The following is a 26,637-nucleotide window of genomic DNA, read 5'->3' as shown; positions in this document are numbered from 1 at the left end:
ATAAATAGCGACTGTAAACTCAAGGATGTGCATAAATGTGATGATGATTATAATTCATTGTAATCCTCAGCAGATTTGAGGTAAAGATGTCATTAAAAAGATGTTGCAACCAACTTTAAAATCAACAGGACTGAAGTTCTCTCTGAAGCCAATTGCCTCTTCTTACCCGCTAAACTTAAGCAACAAGTTTTGCCAAGCTGCTGAACCTTGGAAACAAAACCCTACGTGGCGAAGCTGGCTAGTCCACCTGGACTCGTTGGGTGCCTGACTAGTCGTGGTCGCTGAACAGAGATGAGGTGAACTATACCCATTTTTTGCCTAACCCACAGGAACACAAAGGCCTTGGACAACAACAGGCTTTAATACCAGCAAGCTCTTTATCGCATGACTCACCCTGCTTTAAGATTCATTAAGATTGCATCAATATTTTAAGGTTATTTGGTTGTTAATAGAACCATGTGAAGTTAAAACCACTGCAGCGAACCAGGGGGCATACTGTAAATTTACACTGGACGCGAAAAAGTTTAGCTATTTAAAGTTTTTCTTCCCATGACCTCTTCCTTAGAACAAAGAGGACAGTTCTGAAAAGTGCTAAACCTATACACGTCTATTATGTTCACCCAGTCGATCAGGGACCAAGCTATGGATATCTACACCTATTCTATGTGAAACGTGGGAAGTTGTCACAGCAAACTAATCTTAGGATTTTAAACTAGGGTCAATTCATTAATCTATTGTGCCATCTATTGAAGTGATGTTTTCCAAGTCAATGTTTTATCAAAGCACCAACTTAATTTACACTTCCTTTGTCTAGATATATACACTTACCTCGAGGGGACTTGCTTCCAAGTCTAAATAAAAGAATGTGTGTGAGTCATAGAGATTAGTTTTTGACAGTAGCTGAATTGGCCAGCAAATCCCTTCTGTACCTGGAGTAGATGGAGTAGCCGTCCCCCTGCTGCCGTCTCTCCATCATCTTCACAATCCTGTAGGAAGGTCTGCTTGTCCTCACAGTATATTCTGCAAAACATACAGCATGGAAGCCTTTGCTTAAGACTGTCTGATGCCAAAATATGCCGTAACAAGGCTTGGGGTTATGGTTAGGTCATTTTAATTATTCAGAACACGAAAGTGATGGGATCCTAACTCGTATAGTGTTTTCAACAAATACATATAGTATAGGTGATCTCCTAATCAAAAAGAAAATAAAAAGAAAAAAATGTAGACAATTTATCAATACATTATAGTAAGTCACAAGCCTTGGTCAGGCTTGAGGTCAAATCTAATTTAGGGCAGAAAAGAAGTTATTGATCAATTAAGCAAATAACTTATTCAATTAAGGGAACTCTGGTCATTGGGCCAGTTTACACGCTGGGAAAATGTCATGACTTGTTTACTGTCATGACTTATTTAAGGTGGTACGGTCTGGATTACAATTTTAGTTTTGGCTTATATTTAGTTTATGTTTGAATACAAATGTAATACATTATACAAAATCAAATACAACATGAAGTTTCAAAGCAGGAATTGTTAAATTAAACAAACCAAAGCTATCTAAAATTATAATTCAGCCGTACCACCTTAAATAAGTCATGACAGTAGACAGATAAGTCATGACATTTTCCCAGCATGTAATCCAGGCCATTGAGGGCTGAAAAGGGCAGTTCATTTTTTGTACCAAATGATCTCTAAATGACTTCATTTAATAAATCACCTGCTTAATTGATCACAATGAAATTGTTCCAGGTGTTAAGAAATTGATGATTAAAGGTTACCTATAAAACCTGCTGGATAGGGGCTCTCCAGGACCAGGTTTGGGCAGCACTGAGCTAGATAAAACAAGTGTCCCTGTGGCAGGGTGAAAGCCCTGCTGTGTTAATGTATATCTTGGTGTGGGGAAATTGGGTTGGCAGGGTGGAGGTTACATTTCTCCCCGTCAAAACACGTGGGAATGTGGCTGGAGCCGACAACTGAATAAATGATTAATTAGGCTCCAGCTACAGGTGTATAAAATAGGTGTTCACAGGTGTTAGTGAGGATAGTAGGATTAATGTTGGTGATAGAGGTGGAGGTCTGTGGTATGTGCTGTCCTGTCTTTTTTACATTTGTGAGTTTTTGTAGAACCTTTTGTTTTGGCCCTTGTGCTGTTTATTTTGTTAAGTGCTTTGTGAAGCATTTTGTCTGTGTTATTTTTGTTTATTTGTGAATTAAAAGAGCGCATTATCGCATTTAACATGCAGCTTTTTGTGTCTGTCTCTCTCCATCTGGGCTGTGACGTTACCGCGCCACAGTCCACAAAAAGTTAATGGGTAAAACATCTGATCTAGTACAGCAGTAGTCAAATTCCACACCACTGACCATTCAGCCTGGCTAAGATCCATTGCAGAAAAAACTAAATACCTATGAATCATATGAAATTGTTCTAAGTTTAATTACCCTCCCCCGGAATTTATCACCAACCACGTGTGAACAATATTACAAGAAAGCAGGCAAAACTTTAGTACAATCACCCACGCTTTGATCAAAAATTAAACTGAAATATTTTTAGCTTGTTATTTTGCTTTCCAATTCACGGCAGACTTACAGACAAAAAAGGCTTTGGTCATAATAGCAAAATAATATTTTATTTTACACATTCATGTTACATTAATAGAGCTCTTAACAGCAGTATCTGTACAGTTTGTAGGAGAAATGTCCGAGCAGCGAAAAAAAAAAATCCATGATTAAAAACCAAGGATCAGGCATAACATTGTATGAATGATCTGTCCAAAGGCACCTGAACACAGAAGAGTTGTATGAACACAGACCTCACTGCAAACCACTTTTAAAGAAAATTCATAAAACAAAAACATCTAGAATTTGGCAAGAAATATTAAATGCAATCTGAAGCATTCTTCAACAAAGTTCTATGGTCCAATGAGACTAAAATACAACTGTTCCTCAAAAATGGACCACAGTATGTTTGGAGAAAAAAAGGGAAAGCCTTCAATGAAGAAAACCTTGTACTTAAAGTTAAACACGGAGGTGCTTTGACCATGATGGGGGGTGTTTTAGCAGTTCAGGTACTGGAGACATTCATGTGATTGAAGATTGAATGAATGCAGCCATGTATTAAAACAGTCTACAAAGTACAATGATACCATCGGCTCGTAGGCTGATTGGCAGACAATGACCCAAAGCATATGGCTAGGACGCCTCTGAAATTCTTGAAGAAAATGAAGGTAAACGTTCTGGAATGGCCTTCGCACTCACAAGATCTCAATCCCACAGAAATGTTTAGGGTTGATCTGAAAAAAGCTGTAGCCATGCATGTATCCAATCTGTCTGAGCTGAAGGAAATATGCAACAAGATAAGAACATAAGAAAGTTTACAAACGAGAGGAGGCCATTCAGCCCATCTTGCTCATTTAGTTATTAGTAGCTTATTGATCCCAGAATCTCATCAAGCAGCTTCTTGAAGGATCCCAGGGTGTCAGCTTCAACAACATTACTGGGGAGTTGGCTCCAGACCCTCACAATTCTCTGTGTAAAAAAGTGCCTCCTATTTTCTCTTCTGAATGCCCCTTTATCTAATCTCCATTTGTGACCCCTGGTCCTTGTTTCTTTTTTCAGGTCGAAAAAGTCCCATTGTCAATTACTGTCTTTTTTCAGGTCGACATTGTCAATACCTTTTAGAATTTTGAATGCTTGATTCAGATCACCGTGTAGTCTTTTTTGTTCAAGACTGAATAGATTCAATTCTTTTAGCCTGTCTGAATACGATATGCCTTTTAAACCCGGGATAATTCCGGTCGCTCTTCTTTGCACTCTTTCTAGAGCAGCAATATCCTTTTTGTAACGAGGTGACCAGAACTGAACACAATATTCTAGATGAGGTCTTACTAATGCATTCCCTTGATTTAAATTCAACACTTTTCACAATATATACAAGCATCTTGTTGGCCTTTTTTATAGCTTCCCCACATTGTCTAGATGAAGACATTTCTGATAAGAACATAAGATGTAACATACTGGTTAAGGATCATAAATGTCTGAAAGACATATGTAACAGGGGGTCTTAGTACCTGCTACTTTAATTGTGGGTGTCCGCTGAATGATGAGAGAGAGACAGAGGGATGCAGCTGACAATGCCACTCAGGCGTCACGATTTTATTAAAGTAAACAAAATGTTATGACAGGTGGCTGCCACTAGGGTACCAGCAATGATAGCCCTAGTGCAGGAGGACATACACAGACATAGCGTAATAAAAATAAGAGCTCCAAAAAAATGCAAAACAAAACACAGTGAGAAACAGCTAAAAACAAAAGTTTGCCACACACTGGCTTAGCGCTGCTCCCACTAAAAGGGAGGTCCCGCTCCGGAACCTACTCTGACACACTAAAATAAACTGGGGTGGGATCAAAATCCCCTAAATTAATCCCTATACAACTCACTCACGCTGGCTGTCCACACAGTAGTGAGGCTGCATGCTTGCTGAAACAAAAACCAACCGAACTGGCTTTCCAGCTCCTTTTTTATACCATGTGGCTGGGCTTAATTGATCATCAATTAGTCAATTAAGCCCCAGCCACATTCTGCACATGGATTTGGCAGAGTTGAATTTAACCCCATCCCTGCCAAACTTAAATTAAAACTTCACAACTTTATTTATAACTGCAAAAAACTGCCATATCTAGTGCACATTTATTCTATATATATTTTTAAACTATACATACACACAATACAATACATTATTTACACGTGCAGGGCTTTTGCCCTGCCACAACATAATAAAAGCAAAAGGAGGACACATGAAATACTAAAGCAGGGGTGCCAATGCTTTTGTCATGAACAAATACTTTAAATGAAACCCCAAATTTTGATAAAGATTATTTGTTAAACTACTACTGTAGTTGTGTACTAACTGTGTATTGTGCTTTTTGCTTTATGAAAAAGTGGTTCAAGTTTACTAAATGCTTATCCTTAATCTGTTACCTTAAATTATGGTATAATAAGCCTATGGTGCTAATTATTTTGTCTGTGACTATTTTAAAACCGTTTGCAATTTTTAAAAACTATTTAATGTTCTAAAACGTCATTTCAATTTCAGTCTACTATTTGGTGCTACCCCTACAGGAGGTACTGTAACTAGGTAGAAGCAAGTACGTTCAAAAGGCAACAACAGGTATAATGAGCAGAAATCTATTGAAGGGTGCCCGAGTGCAGTTAGTGAACTAAACTTTTTTTTTTCGTTAGTGATACACAATACTTTTTTTTTCCGTTAGTGATATATAGTATTTTTTTTTTGTTAGTGATACACAGTATTTTTTTTCGTTTGTGATACACAGTATTTTTTTTCCGTTAGCGATATATAGTATTTTTTTCGTTAGTGATGCACAGTATTTTTTTTCGTTAGTGATACACAGTATTTTTTTCGTTAGTGATACACAGTATTTTTTTTCGTTAGCGATACACAGTATTTTTTTTCCGTTAGTGATATATAGTATTTTTTTCGATAGTGATACACAGTATTTTTTTTTCGTTAGTGATACACAGTATTTTTTTTCCGTTAGCGATACACAGTATTTTTTTTCCGTTAGTGATATATAGTATTTTTTTCGATAGTGATACACAGTATTTTTTTTTCGTTAGTGATACACAGTATTTTTTTCGATAGTGAAACACAGTATTTTTTTTCGTTAGTGATACACAGTATTTGTTTTTTGTATTTAAGTCCCTGGTAATAAGAATGAACTCTGATCACTGACATACAGACAGATGGACAGAAGCCTCCATACATTCTGATACTCTCAAAAACCAAGTTTCTTCAAAATTGACTAGATATACCGGATTCTGCCAAGTCAACTCCCAGGTGGTATAAAACTGTCGTTACGGCAAAAGTATGTTTTGACTCAAGCAAGGGTGAAATTACAGACCTTATTAACATTAGGTAGATAGATTACGTTTACAATTAAGCATGCTTAAAATTCACAGGTACAGCACACAGTCATGCTAAAGTAGGGCTGGATTAACCTATACGCAAATTACACTATAGCAGAATTGGGGCCCTGTGTTTGGGACATTTTACAAAAACTGCATGTGGGCGGATGGGCCCACACACACACTGGAAGAGAGGTGCGCAGAAGCTTGCTTTCGGTTCATTTTGTTCTTTTATGACGGCTAGGCATTTCTTTCTCGATTACAGCATAATTGGTCTCTGTCTCTCACGCAAGCAGCTTCCTGCTAATGTACAAACAATACCAAATGCCCCACGTCCTCTACCTCCTGGGAGAGATGCGTCCCTAGTCCTACTACATCAGAGGCATCAGTCTGCAGGACAAAATATATGAATCAGGCTCAATTTACGTATTCTTTTATTTCAGTTTTAGGACCAATTTAAAAACTTGTCCTGTCTCAAATGTGCACAGTATGCCTCTTTAAATTTTAAAAACTTTTCTTTTTCATTTGGGGGTTGGAATTTTAGAAAAAAAAAGGTGGGAGGCTGAAATAAATTCAAATGTGGATGTGTGCAGCCGACAAGAATGGTTAACTCCATAATGTTTGTTTCACTCGCTATAAAAAAAATCTAAAAGAAATAAAGGAGAGAAAAGTTATTTCCTTTTTTTGTTAAACAACACTGTTTTGTTGTATTGGACAGGGTTGAAAAAAAATAAAAACATTGTTTTTGTTTTGCTATATATATATATAATTCTGTTACTATTGTATATATTAGCTGCTAGACTTTTTGGTGAACTAACAAAACCACTGACCCATTAACCTCAGTGGATGTTATATTATGCACTTTCTAATGCTTTTGTACTTTACTGCTTGGGACTGAAGCTTTTGTTATGTCTGTGATCCATATTGCATGATTTTGTGTTCTATGTTCCCACAGATGTTTGAATGTTAATTAAAATGATCATTAACAACAGTGAGATTTAATTATTATCACTCGCATGTGATTTCTGTTTTATGGTACAAGGTAATAAAGGCAAACACGGTTTAACAATCCTCAGGCCCAGCTATGATCAGCAAAGAAAAAAGCCTACATAAAGTGCTCAGATAAGTTATTTAATTCAATCCGAAGACACTTTCTCATTATTATTGATTGGTACTGAAAAAATACTTAAATTGAAAATAAAGTAAAAGTTAGGAAATATCATCTTGCAATTACCTATGATGTCATGTACGGTGCACTCACATATTTCAAACTTTGCATATGATTCGTATCAAATTAGCTTTACACTGAGCTTGTTTGTATCAGAATATCTCATAGGGGGCTCAAAGCAACCAACGAACACAAATGAGGGAGTCTCAATGGGGCTAACGGACCACACTGTAGTGTATGAACTGTCCTTAAGAGTGCAGAAAATATAAACTGTTCACATCGCTGTATTGGGGCATTACCGTAGAACTGTATAAGAACAATATAGGCTATATAATAACTACAGACAGATAGACACACTGATGACATTTCTCATATTTTTATATTTTCCCCTCCATAATGAATTATAAAATGCAACACCAATCACATTCAATATAAAAGCATTTTTTTAAATGCAATTCTTAGGTCTGCAAAACATAAAAGTGCCTAATTTTGGTTTGAAACTGGAAAAGTAATGATTACCATGCACAGGCATGATGGAAAATACTGTACAGTGACTGTATCTGTATTTGTCACCGTGTGAAAGAGTGGGCTGGAAATGTCCATTCTGTGCTCCGCTCCAGCAACTATGCTGCTCCGCTCCCCTGCTCCATATACAATTGACTCGCTCCTCTCACACTCTCTGTCCCCAATGCAGGGCTGGATTAACCAATATGCCAATAACACCATTTGCCATAATATGCATAGGACCCCCGAAATATGGGTTAGCGTAGGGCCCCCACATCTTTTAATCTGGCCCTGCGCTAAAGAATAAAGAAGTGCAGTTAACATATTTATCGACTGGTGAAATACAATTAAAAGTTGCTGCAGTATGTCCACTGTTTTGTCATTTAAATTTTTTTCACAAAACAAACATTACACTTGAAGCTACAGTGTGCAATACAAAAGCATGAAAAAACACATTTGTAGGTGAAAAATGCTACAACAAAAGTTGCTACATTTTAAAAAATTGTCTGAATCATTAATGCACAGAGCAACTACTTGTAGGCAGTTTTTTTCACATGAGTCGCAATATTTCCCCTCAGGCATTGTTTGCACATGGCTATTAAAAATAGGAAATTATTGGTGAAGACTTTCAGCGAATAGTTGAAACAGGGTGGGGGGCGATTCGTCAAGCAGGGGCGTTGACTTGGCAGAATCCAGTATATAAAACATCAGGACAAACTGACAGGTAGAGTGCCTCCATATACTCCCAGATACTTTTATTATGTTGTGCTTAAGAATCTTTATTTTGGGTTTCATCTTAACTAGGTAAACAGTTCTCTACATATATGTAAAATGTAAAAATGTAACTGTGTATTATGATACAGTCAACAACTTGTGATACAGAAGGTCCTTAGCAAGTTTCATAAGAATTTGACAAGAAGGTCCTTAGATAGATGCTACATTTTAAAGTGTTACATAACTACATACATAAGTACATACATACACATTTTATTCTGTGACTAATTTATTAAAAAAAAAAAAACAGCCCTTCAGTACCTGTAAGCATGTATGTTATGGGTGGCACTTGCAATCTTCTTGTTTTCATATAATTTATCGAGCACCATTTTCACCTGTAAGACAGATAAGACACTGAGATTAGTGTGTTTTTATACACCGTTTTCTATCCAGTTCTACTGTACATTTACCATTTTAATTTGGTTCTGTAAATATATTTCCGTTTTATTTTGCTGTTTGATAGTCAGTACTAGGCAGCGTCATAACTAGAGCTGACATTCTACCGAGGTCAAACTTAGGTTTTAAGCTATAGCTGGCAGTATTTATATGACTGCTTGGTATTTACTATTCAACTTCCAGATTTATGTTACACGACAAACCAACAGAGAAAATGAAGGAGTCTTTTGTCCTTTACCAGAATTTTTACATGAGCATCAGCAGTGATGATGCAAAAAAACAACCGAGGATACGACCTCTGTGCCCTCATAGCTAGTTACGGCCATTGTACTAGGCCATTATTATAATTTATAATTATTATCAGTATTTGTTATCGTTTTGATAGAGAAAAATTTAAATAAAGAGAAAAGTAAATATATTTAAATGAAGTGTACAAGACAGCAACACAGGATCTGCTAATCAAATAACAGGGCAGAGAACATAAAAAGATCATGAGATATATACTTACGGAACACTGAAATCAGCCCTGACCATCCCTCAGAAAGTTAGCTAGTGAAGAAGAGGCTAAGGCCAAGCCTTGATCGTTGTTGGTTGAGCACCATCTATTCTAGCAGTGGACAACTCCATTGAGATTATATCTCTAAAATTGCTTATCCAAGAGCTTGTCAATGGAAGTCCAGAAGACCACCATGACTGTAGTATAGCTTTTTTAGCAGCCGTGAGACCTGCCAATACAAGTTTATGCTGCAAGTGAGATAACTCGAGATTGGAACTATCGTTTAACAAGCAGAGAGATGGACCAAGCATAACCTCAGTGTTCAGCAGCTCTGAAAGAGTCGATGCCAGCTGGTTCCATGGGTGGCTTGACATGGGTGGACATTCCCAAAACATGTGCATGTTGGTCCCTATAGCATCAGATTGACACAAAGTGCATGTGGGCTCAACAATAAGCTTCATATGGAAGCGCTTAAGTGGTGTGGCATATGAGTGATGTATCAATATAAAATGGATAAGCTGGTCAGCTAGGTTTTTTGAAGCTGAGAAAGCTTTATCCCACACTGTACCCCAGTCCAATTTGACCCCTAATTTCCCAAATTTATCTAGATGGGGCATTTTAACCCCATCCAGTCAAATGATAATAATAATAATAATACAACACATACAAATACAAAATAAGAAATATGCACACAGGGGCAGAGTGTACAGTCTGTTTCAAATATCTTTTAAAAATGTCCGCTCTAGCACTGATAGTGTCAGGGTTATTGCCCACATTGTCAAACAGGTAACACAGCAATAACGATCCATGATGTGGTATGGAACAGAAAAGCCAGAGCACTTGTTATGTTTTTTTTTTTTTTTAAATTCTCTTCCTGCAGAGATTTAGAGAACAGATCACTCAAAACCCCAGTGCACTAGAGCAGCCATTTTGAAAAGAGGTTTGAAACAGATTTTAAAGTTATAAGTGTAAAAAGTTGTCAGGATGTTAATAATGAAAAGAAAAAATCCAGGTACGTTATTTTGATGCCTCAGTTGTAGCAACATTAATAGCCCTGGGGGACTGAGTAAGCAGAAACTAAGCAGAAAACTGGTTTTAAGGAACTGACATTTGTTTCCATTTTAAATCAGGATATCTGTAGATTTAAAGCAAAAATATTATCATTATTATCATTTCTCAGAAAAAAACAAAATATTAAACACAGAATAATGAACCCTGCCAGTGGAGGTACAAGGTGATTGGCATCAAAATCTCAGGACTTAACCAACCATGTCATTGTTGCAGTTCAAGCCGAATATTATGGCATGGGATATAGTATGGTGTAGCTGAGTAGCAGTGGAGGCATTGCTTATCTACATATAATCCGGACTGTCTAGCTCAGCTACACCTGAGGGCCAACAGTGGAAACATGGGGCTCTTGAGTGCTGCAAGGCATAGAGCTGCTCAAATTAATTTACAGATATTAATGTTTTGAGAAATCCATTTACAGTGACTGCTCTGGCTCCATTGAGTAACCAATGACATAAGCCATATTGGATGCGTCTTAAACTGGGATATATAACTTAATCGATAGATCATTTTCAACACATTATTCGCTGCATCAGGCGTGGATTCTCTTACTGCCATTACTAAAATCATTCAAGCTTATTTAGGATATTTATTTCTGTTACAACATAAAAATTATAATTTAATGAATCTGACTGAATAACATATACATGTATCTCTTTAAAAAAAATAAAAAAAACCCTGCAATCTTGAAGTTCAGAATAATTGGTTGCCATCATACAAATAATTGTACTCACCACCCATCCACACAACAGTTTGGCTTTTCCAGTTTACTTTTGAAATGCACCTTGATTTAAATTAAGAAGTACAGCTGAAGGGTAAAACATTGGAAAACCACATAAAGAAGCAACCCTCAACACAGGGCAATGACCATAACAAATCTCAAAAGACTACTTTTATAGGGAATCATTACTGGTATACATTACTAGAAATCCTGTGCAACAAAGCACTGAAGATATGCCACTGCTCAGTACGGGTACAACTGTTTCGAACTATCATTGAATTTCAATTCAATATAAATGGTTCTTCAGTTTAAAGTAAATCAATGTCTAATTATACTGTGATCTTAGTCTCCAATGTTAGTTTTTTTTTACATTCACTGCATGGTCTTCTATGCTACACTGGATCCTAGTTACAAAGTTTAACTATGAGGTACAGTATTTAAATATATATATATTTTTTTTAATCAATAAAATACAGTCTGATACTCATAATGGACTCTTGCTGGTTTCTAACAATAGGAGTTGCTAGCTAGACTTAACTGGGAGGGATTATAAAAGTCTAAGTTATTACATAAGATTATTATTATTAATAATAATAATAATAATAATAATAATAATAATAATAATAATAATAATAATAATAATAATAAAAGTGGCAAGCACTCCATCAATGGGGCGCCATTATTTTTTGGAAAGAAACACATTTTATACCAAGCATTTATTATAGTGAATATAGTGAATAGGAATGCATAACAGGTAAAATGTATGGAATTATATTGATATGAGTACTTGAAGAGTGTTCTGGGTCTGTCTTCACAACTTCATCATCTTCCACTTAGGAGCAGAGTCTTTTTTGTATTCTGGTGGATTAATAGTTGGACAATCAGAGGGAATTAGCTTAGTTACTTTAAGTATACCATTCTTTTTGCTGGTAAATAAGTCCTTCACGAACTTGAACTGATCTTTATAAAAGCTGGTTCTTACAGGCTCCTGGTTCTTACAGGCGGTCTGCTTTGCGCAGCTTCGCAAGCTTATGTTTTAGCTCATTTTGCAGATGACTGAGGGCTTCCTCCTGACTTTCCTTAGCCCTCTTCCACTGCTTCCTTAGTTGCCTCCTTTCTCCTTTCATCACTATCTGTGCTCCTACTGGAACTACTATATCTAACTACTCGTCTATAAGAGGGGTGCTGATATCCTGGGAACTGTGGTGTGCATCTTGTTGCTGGATTTCTCCACTTTACGTCTTGTGCTTGTGCTGGGTAAAGTGTAGGGGAAACATGCACTTCTGGTGTCTCTAGTGGCTGAGATTTATCATATAAGTCTTGCTTTCAAAAGACTTATATGATAAATCTGTTCCGGAGGCCGACGATCTGGTTGTCGGACCCAATAATTAACTTCTCCTATTTTTTTTATCACCCCTTACATGCCTTTCCATGTGGCTAAGAGTTTGCACTCCACTGTGGGGACCAACACCAACATCTTACCCCTGTTGTAAGTGTGCTGCTGGTGTTCTTGTGCTTGCCTCATGTGCTCTCTGACTATGGGTGTGACTGTGGCTATTCTGTCTGTCTGGGGGTGATACACAGAGGTCCTTAATTGTTTAATTTGCAAACGTTTACAAAGGTCCGCCATAATGCGGGACATGAAGGGGGTCCCTTGGTCTGTAAGAATCTCTTTTAATCTAGTATGACTAAAATGTATTTCTGCCCCATAGCGAATAGATACAGCCCTAGCTTTTTAAAGTGCTTATACAAATGCCCTTTTATCTCTTTTATTTAAACAGAAAAACAGAACTACGCCTTTACTGTGAATCCTTGACTGACATGAAGTGTGATTTGTCTCTTGAGAGAACTATTATTTTGAAAGAAAAAAAACTAATATATACATTTTTGGAAATAATAGGTCCATTAAGGCCATAACTGTCAGCTCCCTCATTATTTTACAACAAAAACACTGTTTTTTTGTAATAATACCAGGTTCTTTTCAATTAAATAGCTTGCTTTTGCAAAATAAAACAATAAAAAGTGTAAAAAAAAAATGACATAACACGCATTAAAGCATTGCATGGACTCATGCTGTCTGCAAGCAATCATTGATACACTCTGGGGAAAAAAAAGAAACACTGCTACTAGAAAAGTTCATTATCTGCGCCACATGCCATACATCTGATAATCTCACATGCCAGCAAAAATGAACACTCTGTTTTATTCTATTTTTTAAAAGATGGGCCTTTGCAGTAAAATTTAGAAATACTAAAATAAATGTAATCAATTAAATGACAAACATGTTTACTATGTCTTTCTAAATGACATTGGATTTACTTAAATAATTATCTGCATACTGCCGAGACTGAGCACTGGGCAGCTCAGCAAAGGCTTCCCAAACCCATTCCTATTTGTTTACAGATGTAGGACCTTCACACCAGAGTTGGGGTCAATTCAATTTTTTCAATTCCAATTCCATTTCCAATCCCAATTCCCTTTTAATCAATTCAAATTCCTATTCCAATCATTTTACAACAAAGCCTTTATTGAGCGAACAAACACAGTATACAACTTAATGAACTTGTCAGGTAACCTGATAAAGCCTACGGTATAAACCTCAGTAAAGACTATGCCGTAAAACGGAACAGAAATTTGTATTGTACAAAAGGGAACTGGGATTGGAAATGGAATTGGAATTGAAAAAATGGAATTGACCCCAACTCTGCTTCACACTGCCACACACAAGCCTATCATTGCCTCTGTGTATCATTTAACTCCCAGTCACGCTGAAACTTGGTGCAGGAGGGACCAGGGATCAGATTCATTAAAAAACACCCAAATGGGGATGGCATATACATGCATAGTATAAGATAATAGTGAATACGCTGGCATGCAGGGTTGCTGAGGGAGACATCATCTACTTGAATTTAATTTACTTGTTCCTTAGGTAGAGAGTAAATGGAAAGTGTGTTTTTCATTTGATTTGGACGTCATAAATGAGGCATCAAAATATTAATAGTTTTCCCTTCTACTCTGTTTATTGTATTTTTTTTTTCTTTAAACACCTTTACCGAGTTAAAAGTTGAATCAGGCAGTTAGGTTGATTGAAATGTCTGCAAACAGGAAGCAACATTTTCAAACGAAGCACCACAAACCAGATAAATATGTTAAGTATTGCTTTTAGGCAAAAATATTATGAAAGTAGTTTTGCATGTGATTTTGTCTATATGTATGACTTTAATCGGTTTTTAATTCAAATACTTTTTTTCTGCCGCACCTCACCAGAAATCAAAAGCATGTGTATTTTCAGAGTCATTACTATGGCCATTTCATTTCCCCAGCAGACCTAACTGTTCCACTGTAACATTCTTGTTTCCCTGACAACAGTAACCCCTAAGACCTCTCATCCCTATATCACCACACTAGTATTGTATTTGTTAGAAACTAAATTGGCAGCAAGGCACAGAGAATGCATGTTGTTTATCCAGTAATAAAGTTGTTTTTTTTTCTGCAAACTAGGTATTTAAACTTGTGGCATCCTTTATATTAAAGACATGGGATGACTTTGTGAGTATTAATCAACATATTTATTTCAGATGTACTGAACCAGTTGTACTGAAACTGAAAAAAAGATGTGGAATTACTAGTCTTTCTTTGAAATGTGACAATGTGTATGAATAGGGAGGCTTGGTGGTCTAGTGATTAGAAAGGGGCTTGTTACCAGGAGGTTCCCAGTTCAATCCCTGCTCAGCCACTGAGTCACTGTGTGTAACCCTGAGCAAGTTACTTAACCTCCTTGTCCCCCGTCCTTCGGATGAGACATAAAACCGAGGTCCTATTGTAAGTGACTCTGCAGCAGCAGCTACAATACATAGTTCACCCACTAGTCTTTGTAAGTCGCTTTGGATAAAAGCGCCTGCTAAATGACTAATTAAAAAGAAAATTGAACAAATGAATGCAATATACTGTCTATAAGGGTACGCTTCATGGGGTCAAAGCTAGACAATAAGGTCGATAACATTCAATTTGAAACCGATCATGAAAAAGGCACTGGGCTAGATTTTCACAGCTATTTATTCCAAATTACCAAACAAATAAATAAAATAATAATTAGTAAAAACACACCCAATAAAGTTAACAAAATAAACAACAAAGACATTTAATTTCTGGAGTTGTGGGGAGTCTAACATTGTTTATTATTTGTTTGAAATTTGGTGTGTTTTCCTTTCAGACCAAAACTTTGGAATTTGGAATAAATACAGTAGCTTTGAGAATCTAGCCTATTGTGATTTACTGAAATTTCTTTGAATACCACCACAATGCTTTTTCCACACACGTGTGAGACAAAGCATTTGGTATGTGAGATAACTGAATCTTACAGACCTGTTTTGGTGTCACAACTGGAGCCAGGTGGGGCTGAAAGGTACTTCGTCTGTCCGTGATTGGTTCTCCATGCTTGATAGGGGGGAGTTCCTCATCTACAGGTTAAACTATGAATGAGTGGAAAAAAGTGCACTCCTAATTGCTCTAAAGATGTGATTTTGCCAGTTGTAAAAAAACCCCACAGTAAACAAGAGTAACAGAACCCACTACATCCACATCCACTGTCTCTATACAGTAGAAACTCAAAGGACCTTAATACAGTATGTTAGATAGGTAAATGTAAATTAAAACAAGGTCACCTAAATGGGATACATACATGCATACAATAATTAATACATCCAGTACATAAATACATGTCACCAATATGACAAACCGGTTACCCCTGTGTTAATAATCCCGTACTAATTCCAAATGGCTGACTGTATTGTAATTCATTGTTAGTCTGTTCTGTTCCCGTTTTAGCTACCTCGTGCAAATGCGGGGCTAGCACATTAACTGAAGGACACCTGTAGCTCATAATGAGGTAGGGCTGGGCTATAAAAGATGGGGATTTAGCCAGGAAAAGGTGTGGTGAGGTTTTCTTTTGAGAGATAAGAGAAAGAGAGAACAGCGCCACCAGGAAAGTCTGGGAATGGGAGGCAGCATGGGACGGACAGAGGTAAGGGTAAACCAAGGGCTTGAGAAGATAGGAAATAGGTGAAGTATTACTATTATTTTTCTTTTCCAGGAGAGTAACTGGAAACAAGCACTTCATGTTGTTTGTCTCTATCCCCCGGTCTGCCCGACGACAGTAATCCACTTCCCCTGGTCACTGTGGAGCTAAGGGGTGGACGGAAGAATCTGGTGGCTGCCTTAGGCCAGGGGTTCCCAAACTTTTTTACCTGAGGCCCACCTGTTCAGCTGCATTAGGCACTGTGGCCCACTATTAGCACTCCTTGGGAAAATGTCAAATTTAAAACATTTTAAATGTTTAAACCTGTAACATTATAAATAAACCTACTCTAAACTGTCCTTTATTCATTTGAATAAATATTGTGTGAGATGGAAATCACATAGAATATGCACTGAGTGAAAATAATTATTTTTAAACACTTTCATTTTAGTAAATAAAATAAATGCAAAAACTAAACAGACGGTTTTATCAAACCTTTAAATCAGGTACTTTTGTATAATTGAACATTTTAGAAATGCAGTTATTTTTCTTGGTCATCAAACAAGAAAGTGCATGTCTCTTTTTATTCCCATTCATAAATACGTGAACAGTAATCACTTTTGAGTAAAAGCAGTACAACGTGCACAAGAACATAACTCTTAAATCCTAATTTCTGAACACTGTGTAACTAAAATGTCCAGCCGTTACCTTTCACGCTGTACTGTCATGCACAAAAAAGACGAATGCGCTCAATACAGAAGGAAAAAAGAGCCTTACAGAAGTTACTTTTTGCGCCACTACTCTGTGCAACCAAATACAACTTACAAAATCACACTCGGTTGGCTTGCAATACCCAACAACACCCCAAAAAGAAAAATCGGAGCACAGCTGCGCCACTTAACCAAAAGAAAACATGAAAATAAATCCATCTGCAGCGAAATTTCAAAAAAACAGTCCAAAAAAATTGTTGTATTATTATTTTCCAACAAAATATATTCTAGCGTTATTTTAAGATGACTGTGAACGACCAGTAATCAATAAAATACCATATATCCAAACATTTTAATAAATCAATTTTTCAAAAATAAATCAAAAAGATTTATCAGTTTGATAACTTGATTTAGTTAATATTGAAACATGCATCAAAGTACTCAATATTTTAAATGTTAATAGCCTATTCATCACAGGCATCAATTGAATTTTTAAATTAATGTTATCAAGTACAAAAGTTAGTCTGAAAACATTTCTACAAAAGAAAAAGCCAATTCCAGCACCTCAAAACTGAGCAAACCCCTGTAGCTGCCTTTTTTGGTTCTTTATACTTTGCAAAATGTATTCTTTGGTAATGGATTCGACAGATTGCAATTTTATTAATACTGAACACACTGTTTACATCTGCTAGCAGAGCGATCACATGACCTGAACACTGCCCTATTGTCAGAGCCCTCCCTTTTACATCCCGCCTACAGGTAGGCAATCTGTTAGCTCTGATTTGTGAATTTCTGCTTTGATTGACAGTCCGCCAACACTCCCTTGCTACACTTTATTTTTCTACAGTTACCGCTGCCTCCGGCGCCTGCTTTTCACTATTAATAGAAATAAATACATCGAATGTCATTGCTCCACAATTTGGGAACCCTTGCCTTAGGCTATTCATAGGCTGTGTGGAAGAGGGGCCCGGCGCTCCCAGTGGTATGGTGCAGTACTGTTAAAAAAATGTATCTTTTTCAGATTTTAGGAGTGCATAGGGACTGTTTTAAACTGTATTTTTTTTTCCTTTTGGATTACGGTGTGCAGATTTATATATTGAGTTTCATTTTTTTTGTAGACTAATTATTTTTTTTTACAACTTGACTAAGTGTGGTTTGCTGTGGATTTGTTTTTTTTTATTATTAGCACTTTGCACTTTGGCGAGAGGGTCGAGCTAGACAGTACTGGACTTTCGGCCAGTGCTCGCCCCCTGCAGTTCCGGAGGACGACGTGCAGGCAACATCTTCACTGTCGAATGTACAGTATTTTTTTATTTTTTTTTTTGTTTTTGTGGAATATACTGAGTTTCTTTTGGGGACCATTTTTTTGATGTACATTTTTTTGTGTGTGGATCGGGACTTATTTTTTGTTTTAGAGCCAGTGCTTGGCTCATTATTTTTGTTTCTTTTAAGGTTTGCTGCTACCCAATTCCCTTTTCCCTCTTAATTAATGATTTTTTTAACTAATAAAAAGTATATTTTTTATTAGAACTTGTGTGGTGTGTCTGTCCATCTCAGTGTCTGATGGTGTGGATTTAGGTCAAAGAACCTGTGTAAGGAAAAAGGAACCAGAAAGCATTATTAAAGGAGTAATAAAATGTACTTACCTCCATTTTATTACGGGACCTAGTGCCCGTATAATTGCCACCAGGTGGCGTAGTAGGTTAGGAAAGTTAGTGAGGCACAGTTGTTTATTGAGCCCACATACATGCATACAATAATGAATACATACATACATACATACATACATACATACATACATACCTTCTAAGCCTTCTGATGCAAGTAAAGCTAAAGCCTGGATTTGGTCTTGACATTTTGGCAATTGAAATCCAGGGCTAAAATAATCTTCTAAATCTTCTGCCACCTCTTCTGTTGTCTTCTTGAGTACAGGGCTTTCTGCTTTAAAAACAAACAAACAAAAACATTTTTTCAAACGTTTTCTAAAATATAATTTCAATTTAAGATGAGTGTTTAAGTGGCTGACTTCTGAAAAAAGCCTTGCTTCTAAAAGAATAACGTTCATTGTAATAAAAATAAAAAATACTATTATGCTACAATGAACAGTTTTTGCTTGAATATAAATAATCAATATATGAATATAACAAAGTTCAGAAATGTAAAAAAAACATACAGACTTCTTGTTTATAAAAAACCACAATGGTGTGCAAACATCTCTCTAAAAAAGTGTTTTTCAAACTTTTTAGGCCCCGTACCCCTTTCAAAATAATCTTGTCTACCGCGTAACCCCATCTGAGATAGGGTCATAATATACAAGATAACGGCTTGTTAGAATGAGGACAATTAGACTACAAGCCAATTGTATTTCGGTTTCAGATTTGTCATGTGTTGCAGGGCAGATTTCAGTAAAACTAAGCCCTGATTACTAAACAATGCAGCCATACACAGAGGGTATGTAATTCTGTATTTAAAAAATGTACCAATAGGACTTTAAGTTACAAAAAGCTTTATCCCAGGCTGTATTCACAAAAGTTCTAAATCGAGTAATAAGTTATGAGTTCACTAAGATTGCAGCTATATTGTACACACAACTTTTTTTTTTTCTGACAGCCCTGAATTTAGACCAAAGCACTACCTGGGATTTTAGAACCCTTTACCATGTTTTGCTGTTATACTGCAAACCTGGTCACTTGTGGTGTCCCCCAAGGATGTGTTCTTGGGCCCCTTCTCTTCAATATCTACATGCTTCCCTTGGGTCACCTCATCCGCCAACACAGCCTCATGTTTCACTCCTATGCTGACGACACCCAGCTCTACTTAAAACTCGACCCTAGACGCCCCCTCTGCCATGGTCTCGAGACATTCAAGAGATCAAGGCCTGGATGTCTGTCAATTTTCTGCAGCTGAACACTAGCAAATCTGAACTCCTTCTAGTAGGATCTAAAACTCAACTTAAGAATTTCAATATTGCTGCCCTGAACCTCGGAAACTGTCTGCTGCTGCCTTCTCCCACAGTACGAAGCCTTGGTGTACTTCTGGACAGCAACCTCTCCTTTGATGCCCACATCTCCTCCGTGGTCAAATCTTCCTTCTACCATCTTCGAAACATCTCCAAAGTCTGTCCCTACCTTTCCGTCCTGGATGCGGAGATACTTTGTGCTCTAGTGCACTGGGGTTTGAGATCTGTCCGCTAAATCACTGCAGGAAGAGCGACTATTTAAAAACATAACATGTGCTCTGGCTTTTCAGTTCCGTACCACATCATGGATTGTTATTGCGTTGTTACCTGTTTGACAATCTGGTCAATAATCCTCACACTATCAGTGCACTAGAGTGGCCATTTTGAAAAGAGCTTTGAAACAGACTGTAAAGTTTTAGTGTAAAAAGATGTCAGGATGTGTTAACAATGAAAAGACAAATTACAGGTACATTATTTAAACAGTTGTAGCAGCATGTGAGGACGTGTAACACTATATTTTTCGGAACCCCACTACTTATTCTTTAAGACCCATGCCAGCAACGAGTAAGAACGAATATTGATAACAGGTATATAATAAATAATGTATTCATTTAAATGACACATTAGGCCTTTAATGATACAAATATTAAATAAACATTATGGTCATTTTCTGAGAAATATATTTTTTCTGTACCCTGCCGGTATTAGCTCCACCCACTTCCGATGACATCACCCAAGTATGAGTATCCGTATTGGTTTCTGGGTTCTATACTAACACAAAATGTAAATTATACTACAACAAAATACAGTAGCTGTAGATGACTCATAAGCTCTGCACAGTAAAAATTAATAGGTGTTACTACACCATAAAAATATAGAGGTGCTTAGAACACATTTCACCAAATTTACTGCACGGCTCTAATCCTTTGCCCTTGTTCTACTTGATCTTAAATGTCAGGAAATAATAGGGATATAATAATGCCATCTATGAAGATCAATGATCAATAAATAATGAACACTATCACTAAAAAAAATGAAAAGAAATCATGTACAGTACATACAGTTGCAACTGACTATTACAGAAAGTCCAGATATAAAGAGAAAGTATATAATAGCCAAATCAACAACCTCATTACAGTACATGTTGAGTGTTTATTAAACATAATTATACTAGTACTAGTTAAATAAAATTGTTTGATTAATAGCTGCCATGCCTTGCTTTGCCTATTTAGAATCTTGGTTGGAGATACCCATGGACTGTGCATGCTGTGTGGGAGGCACTGTGTGCATTTGGGGAGGTGGCAGTGGTTCTCTGATCATACGTGAATGCTTGCCAGTAAGATTCATAGCCATCAGCCTGGGGACTACAATTCATTCTTGCCCTGGTAACAGTTTCATATGCTCCGGTTGTAATGACTCTGATGTAGAAGTATGTCAATTGGATGGGGAAATACACTAGAATTCTTAGAGGAATTGGCAGGGGAAAATACAGAATTTAAAAACACAAATTGTTTGCAGCTAAAATCTGAAAGTGAGTGAATGATGGAGTGTCCAGTAGTCAACTGGCATCTGCTAAGAAAGATATAGTGACAGGCCTGAATTTTGATACTGAATTTGAGGTTACCTGTCAAGATAGTGTAGCTGATATCCCATCTACACATTCCAAACTATACTCACTTAAATAGAACAATAAAGTAGCAATCTTCTGAATAATTATGAGATATGCAAAATCTTGGAAAAAAGAATAAAACGTCATTAATTGCAGTAGGCCCACTCTCTGAAGCGTACTGTTTTGTGTAGCCCCAAATGCATTTAAAAGATATCTACAAATGATTTCCAGATATCTTAAAATGCAATTTCACATATCTCTAAATGATCATTTGGCTTGCCATAATCCAAAAAGTATTGGTTTAAAGAGGAAACATATGCTACATGGCATGAATTATGCTTTATGAGGAAATTAAAAAAGCCTCATTCATAGCATCTTGATGTATTTTAAACCAGTGTAATAGGATGTATGAAAAGCATTGAAAATGTGTATGACAGTTTAACCAGTAATTAACCGTTTACACAAAGGGTTTAAATGTTCAATCTAAAAAAGTATCCTTAAATTGGAAGGAGAACAAAATTATATAGATCCATTGGGTTGGGCTCCTCAGTCAGGATGCCAAAAAAAAGTTTGGGAACCCCTGCATTAATTCATGCAAATGTTATATATATATATATATATATATATATATATATATATATATATATATATATAAAGCTGTGTACATTATTAAGTGGGGGGGGGGGGGTAGACTGGAATTGAGAAGTAATTCAATATTTAAGGTCAAATACTGTATAGCTTGAAACAATGATTAGGCAATAAAAGAAAAGGAACATCTAAAAGAGCCCTGGTTAAATTAAAGGGCAGCAGGGTTTTTGCAGACATCTGAATTCAAAAAGCAATATGACTTGAGTCTAAGCCCAAATGAACACTAACAGAGAGAGGGAAATGCCTAGTGTTGCAACCTTCACATCAGAGCATGCAGGGGCACCCCCTCATACAAACACATTCTATGTAGAATGAGGATTAGAAAAGAGTTTTCACATGATTATCCTCATGATTGAAGTTAAGACACCCAAAGTCGATGGCAGCTGAGCAGTGAGTTATGAATGGTACAGTACCTCAGGTGCTAGGTTTACAGACCACTATTATGCTGCAGTAAAAAGCACTATGCAATCAATTTATGTCTTATTGATATGCAGTAAAGCCATTTCCCTACTGTACAAACTAAATCACATGCAACTGAAGCATTCAGACAAAGAACTATATATATATATATATATATATATATATATATATATATATATATATATATATATATATATATATATATATATATATAGAAATAGAAATACATGCGTGTAGTTACCATGGCATCAAAAGCCTACCAGTATGTCCACTGTTTGTTTTCAAACACTTTCACTTAATAAAATGTACCTTAATCATACCAAAATGCTGGAAAGTTGGCTCTTTTGAACAAAACCTTTTATATTTTTCCCCAATTTGCAATGTCCAATAATTTTTTCCCCTCGTCGCAGCAATTACCCACACAGCTCCGGATACCTAAAGGGCATCCTCTGATCCCACGACTGATCCAGCTTCCTCTTTTACACCCAGGACTCGAGAGCGATCTCAGTGAGCTACCAACCTTTGGAGGACAAAGACCAGCCCTGGAGGTGTCAGCTTTTGAGCTCACTGGGCACCTGGCCAGTAGGGTTTGCTTTAGCGCAATGAAAGTGGAACAGTCCCTGCCGGTTTTGCCTCCCTAACCAACTGTCATTGCTGTGGTGTGTATTTCGGTAATATTTTGTTGGGAAACAGAACAGAACCAATCTTGTGTGGTTTTAGTCCCTGGCTAGTGTCTACATCTACATAATAGATCAGAAAACCATGCCTTCTATGAGTAGTTAAATTAAGTTACATTAGAGATCAATTCTAGCTTTGTAAAATGCAAAAACATAAATAGAAATAAGCCCAATTTTTGACAAATTCACAAAAAAATTACATTGATGCAATGTTGTATCAGCCTATATTTATGAAATATACTCTTTGAAAGATTCTATTTGATATATTAACTGATTGAGAGAGCTGAAACTGTGGCCTTTTTCAGTTGTCATGGATACCATACTGCATGAATTTATCAAACAAAATCTGTGACTTGCCGGCACCCAAATCTCTGAATGTTATCCCTCTTGACATGTGATGACCCTGACACTACAAGAACAATCTGATGTAAAATGGTTCTTCTTTTTACTGTTAGTATTATCTAGGTGCAGGATTTTACAGATGAATACAACTAACTTTTTGAGTTAGTCTGCTAGTGAATATAGTAAAGTTGGTATGGAATTAACAGTAAAATCATATACTATGTTACAAGTAATGTAGTTCAGTTGTTGTTTTTTCTTTTCTTTCTTGTTGGCACAGAGAAGGTGCTGTTGTAATCAAATAATAATCAATAAAACACAGGCGCATTTGGAATAGAAATTTAAAACAGCACATTTCCATTGATTAGAATAGGCTTGCACTGGCACTGTTGCCCTCAAAATCACAATGAAAAAAATTGCCTGTCCTATAATTATTGGACTAATCCCCCAAAAATAACATTAGGTAACAATTTAGATAACAGCATGTTTAGTATTAATTATGCATTTTTTTGCAGAGGGACTCCACTGTGAATTCTCTGTATGGACCTCCTCGAAGCACTGATTCTTTTTTTCTCCATTAACAATCCATTTAAAGAGGGGATTAAAAATAGGTTCCAAGATGGACTAAAATATTGTGACAGCTTCGTATAATTACCTGACTAATAAGGATGAACATGTTCTGCCACTTAGTATTATAGACTACAGCTCTTTAAAATATACTCCTTGTCCTATTCTTCTTTTATGTTCAACTATTTTCTGCACTTTTATTTTTAAGTTCTGAGGACTCATTTAGACTGCATGCATATGAAATAATATTTAGCAAGAATCACACCCCACAAACATACAATCAGTGTTACTCTTTCCCAATTTGTTCCCTACAGTTTTAAAACATAGGAATGGATTGAGAACATCACCGGAGCACTGAAATGTTGCAACACAATGTGCTCCACATTGTCACAGTCTGATGGAATATGCAGTTTCCCACCAATCGTTGTTGTAAATTAGGGAAGCACACATCACCGCCATTAAGCCCCAGTGAGGTTGTTAAGCAAATCATGTTGTTTATCTAATAGGGCTGTAACAATACATTAATGCCACAATATGACGCAATCAACGATATGCAGGTCTACTGGGTTACTTGTATAATGAATACTAACATCAAATGATCATTTAACAATGGGACTGTTTTGTTAAAAAAGTAAGATTAAATGAGATAGGGAGAGCATGTATTCAAACCAGCTATAAAACACTTCTTACCTCTATCATGACACAATATCATTAGACCCATACTATCTAACAGAGCTCAGTGATCCTTGCTTGCTAGTTTTCGAGTGATTTATATGTAAACTGCAACAAAAAAAGTAATAACATCTACAGTATCTAGTTCAGATCCGTGACTTGTTTTTTACTTACAGAACCGAAACTGCATTTGTTGAATATTTAGGTATTATGGTTTGTAGTAGTATTTCCTGTACCCGATGTTATCCTTAATGGCATCAGCAAGTTCAAGAGAGGGTACTACCTTGGATCACCTAACAATCTTTTTCCACTATACAGTACCTGCACATGGGCAGCAGCCTGCAGTATAAAAAACCAAACAATCTGATGTCCAAACAACCTACACTGGACAGTCCCGGATCAGCCAAAAGAAACCTTTACCAAAATCAGCATCTGTGCTAACTACTACTACAGAAGTGTTATAGAAATGCGCAAAATACAAGCAAAATGTCCAAAAAAAAAAAAAAAAAAAAACATGAAATGCAAACAAACAAAAAAGTAAACACATATTTGCTACAAGGTTCTTCCCATTAATACAAACTACCGTTTTTTGTGAATCTCCCACAATAAGCTACAAAATGTTGCAGTTAAAATAAATGTGTATGCTACCCAGGAATATCTGGAGTCAAAGTGTAGTTTGTGTAGACTGACAGACAGTCGTGCCCTTTTCCTCCAGCAACTGACAAGATAAATTTGCAGAAGCGTGCTGTAGTGAAACAGTTATTTGCAGTCTTCTGCTCTTAAACAGCTCTGTCAGATGGGTGTAACTCCCACAGGCTTGCTACTTCCCTTTGCTGCTCTCTATTCCACTGTGTGGGCAATCTCAAGTGCAGAACTGAATTACATTCTCAGAGGTACTTCAAAGCAAAAACACAGTGAAGTTCTTACAATTGACAGTTATTAGACATGACTGTAAAAGCTGTGCCAGTCACTTTATTTGTGCTCCTGCACGACTCAGGAATCTGAATCTACTTAATGGCCACTAGAATAAGGCAATAGTAAAAAAAAAAAAAAAAAAAAACTCTTCCTTTGAACTCTGAAGGTTAATTTGGTTACTGATTTTATGGGTAAAAAACTTGGCAGGATTGAAAAACGCACAACAGACAAGTTTATAACCAAATCATTTCCTCCACACAGACCAAGCTAAAGAGAGAAAAATAAAATACTTATTCTTAGATTTTTTAGTTAGACAACAAGCAATCGAAGGGTTGAAGAGCATAGAAAGCAGCACTTTACTGGGCAAACTGAAACTCTGGTGCTTTCAGTTTGGTCTATATAGAAATATTACATTCAATAATTCACAATTGCATATTTGAATGTTTTGTCCATAGACGTATATACTTATTCATTTTGTTCGTGCAACTGTTCAAACTGAATAAATCAGGAAATGTTCTTCCTATAAAATGTGAAATACAGGAAAGAATGGAGCTGCTCCAGAACCTCAGCTCTGGCTCCATGCTCCGGAGTGCTCCAGCATCCCCAGCTCCAGCTCCAGAGCACAGCTCAGAAAACTGGCAAGCTCCACTAAGAAATCAAGGGCTCCATAGCCAGAGCACAGCCAACCCTATTCTGCAGAACTCCAAAGCGAGTACGGAGTTAGCTGTGTGCATGGAATTTGAGCAGATGTATTATAGGCATCCCAAACTGGGACAAAAAGTGAGGTATAATAATTGGGCACAATAAAAAAATAATAATAATAATAACGAGACATTAATTTATTTATAAGTGCTAGATGAATCTGAAATGTTTAGGCTTCACAGGACTTAACATTTTAAAACAATGTTTACTTAATTTACAGCAAAACCATCAAACTAAATAAGGAAGAGGAGGAACTGAAACTGAATATCTCCCCCATGTTAGCTGAGACTGGTTTTGTCATTCCAGTTTCCAAGAGTGATGCGGTCAACAATATTTAATTTTTAAATGATCTTTT

At 36.6% G+C, this 26,637-nt stretch overlaps 1 protein-coding gene across 4 annotated transcripts in view; it reads right to left on the bottom strand.

Annotated features, from left to right (window-relative positions):
* impact (impact RWD domain protein) overlaps positions 1-26,637 on the bottom strand; it is a 76,980-nt gene that overhangs the window by 18,239 nt on the left and 32,104 nt on the right. For 2 of the 4 annotated variants that reach the window (XM_059022084.1, XM_059022086.1), the window contains 4 exons: positions 18,578-18,715; positions 15,413-15,507; positions 8,628-8,701; positions 930-1,020 (listed from right to left, as the gene is read on the bottom strand). In XM_059022084.1, the coding sequence (XP_058878067.1) occupies positions 930-1,020; positions 8,628-8,701; positions 15,413-15,507; positions 18,578-18,715 (398 nt within the window). The remainder of the gene's footprint in view (positions 1-929; positions 1,021-8,627; positions 8,702-15,412; positions 15,508-18,577; positions 18,716-26,637) is intronic. The other 2 variants (XM_059022085.1, XM_059022087.1) reach the window with 2 other exon arrangements.

Source organism: Acipenser ruthenus, chromosome 4, assembly GCF_902713425.1.
Source record: "Acipenser ruthenus chromosome 4, fAciRut3.2 maternal haplotype, whole genome shotgun sequence".
NCBI classification, from domain to species: Eukaryota; Metazoa; Chordata; class Actinopteri; order Acipenseriformes; family Acipenseridae; genus Acipenser; species Acipenser ruthenus.
Note: the sequence above shows the minus strand (reverse complement) of the source record. Positions and strands in the feature narration are given on the sequence as shown.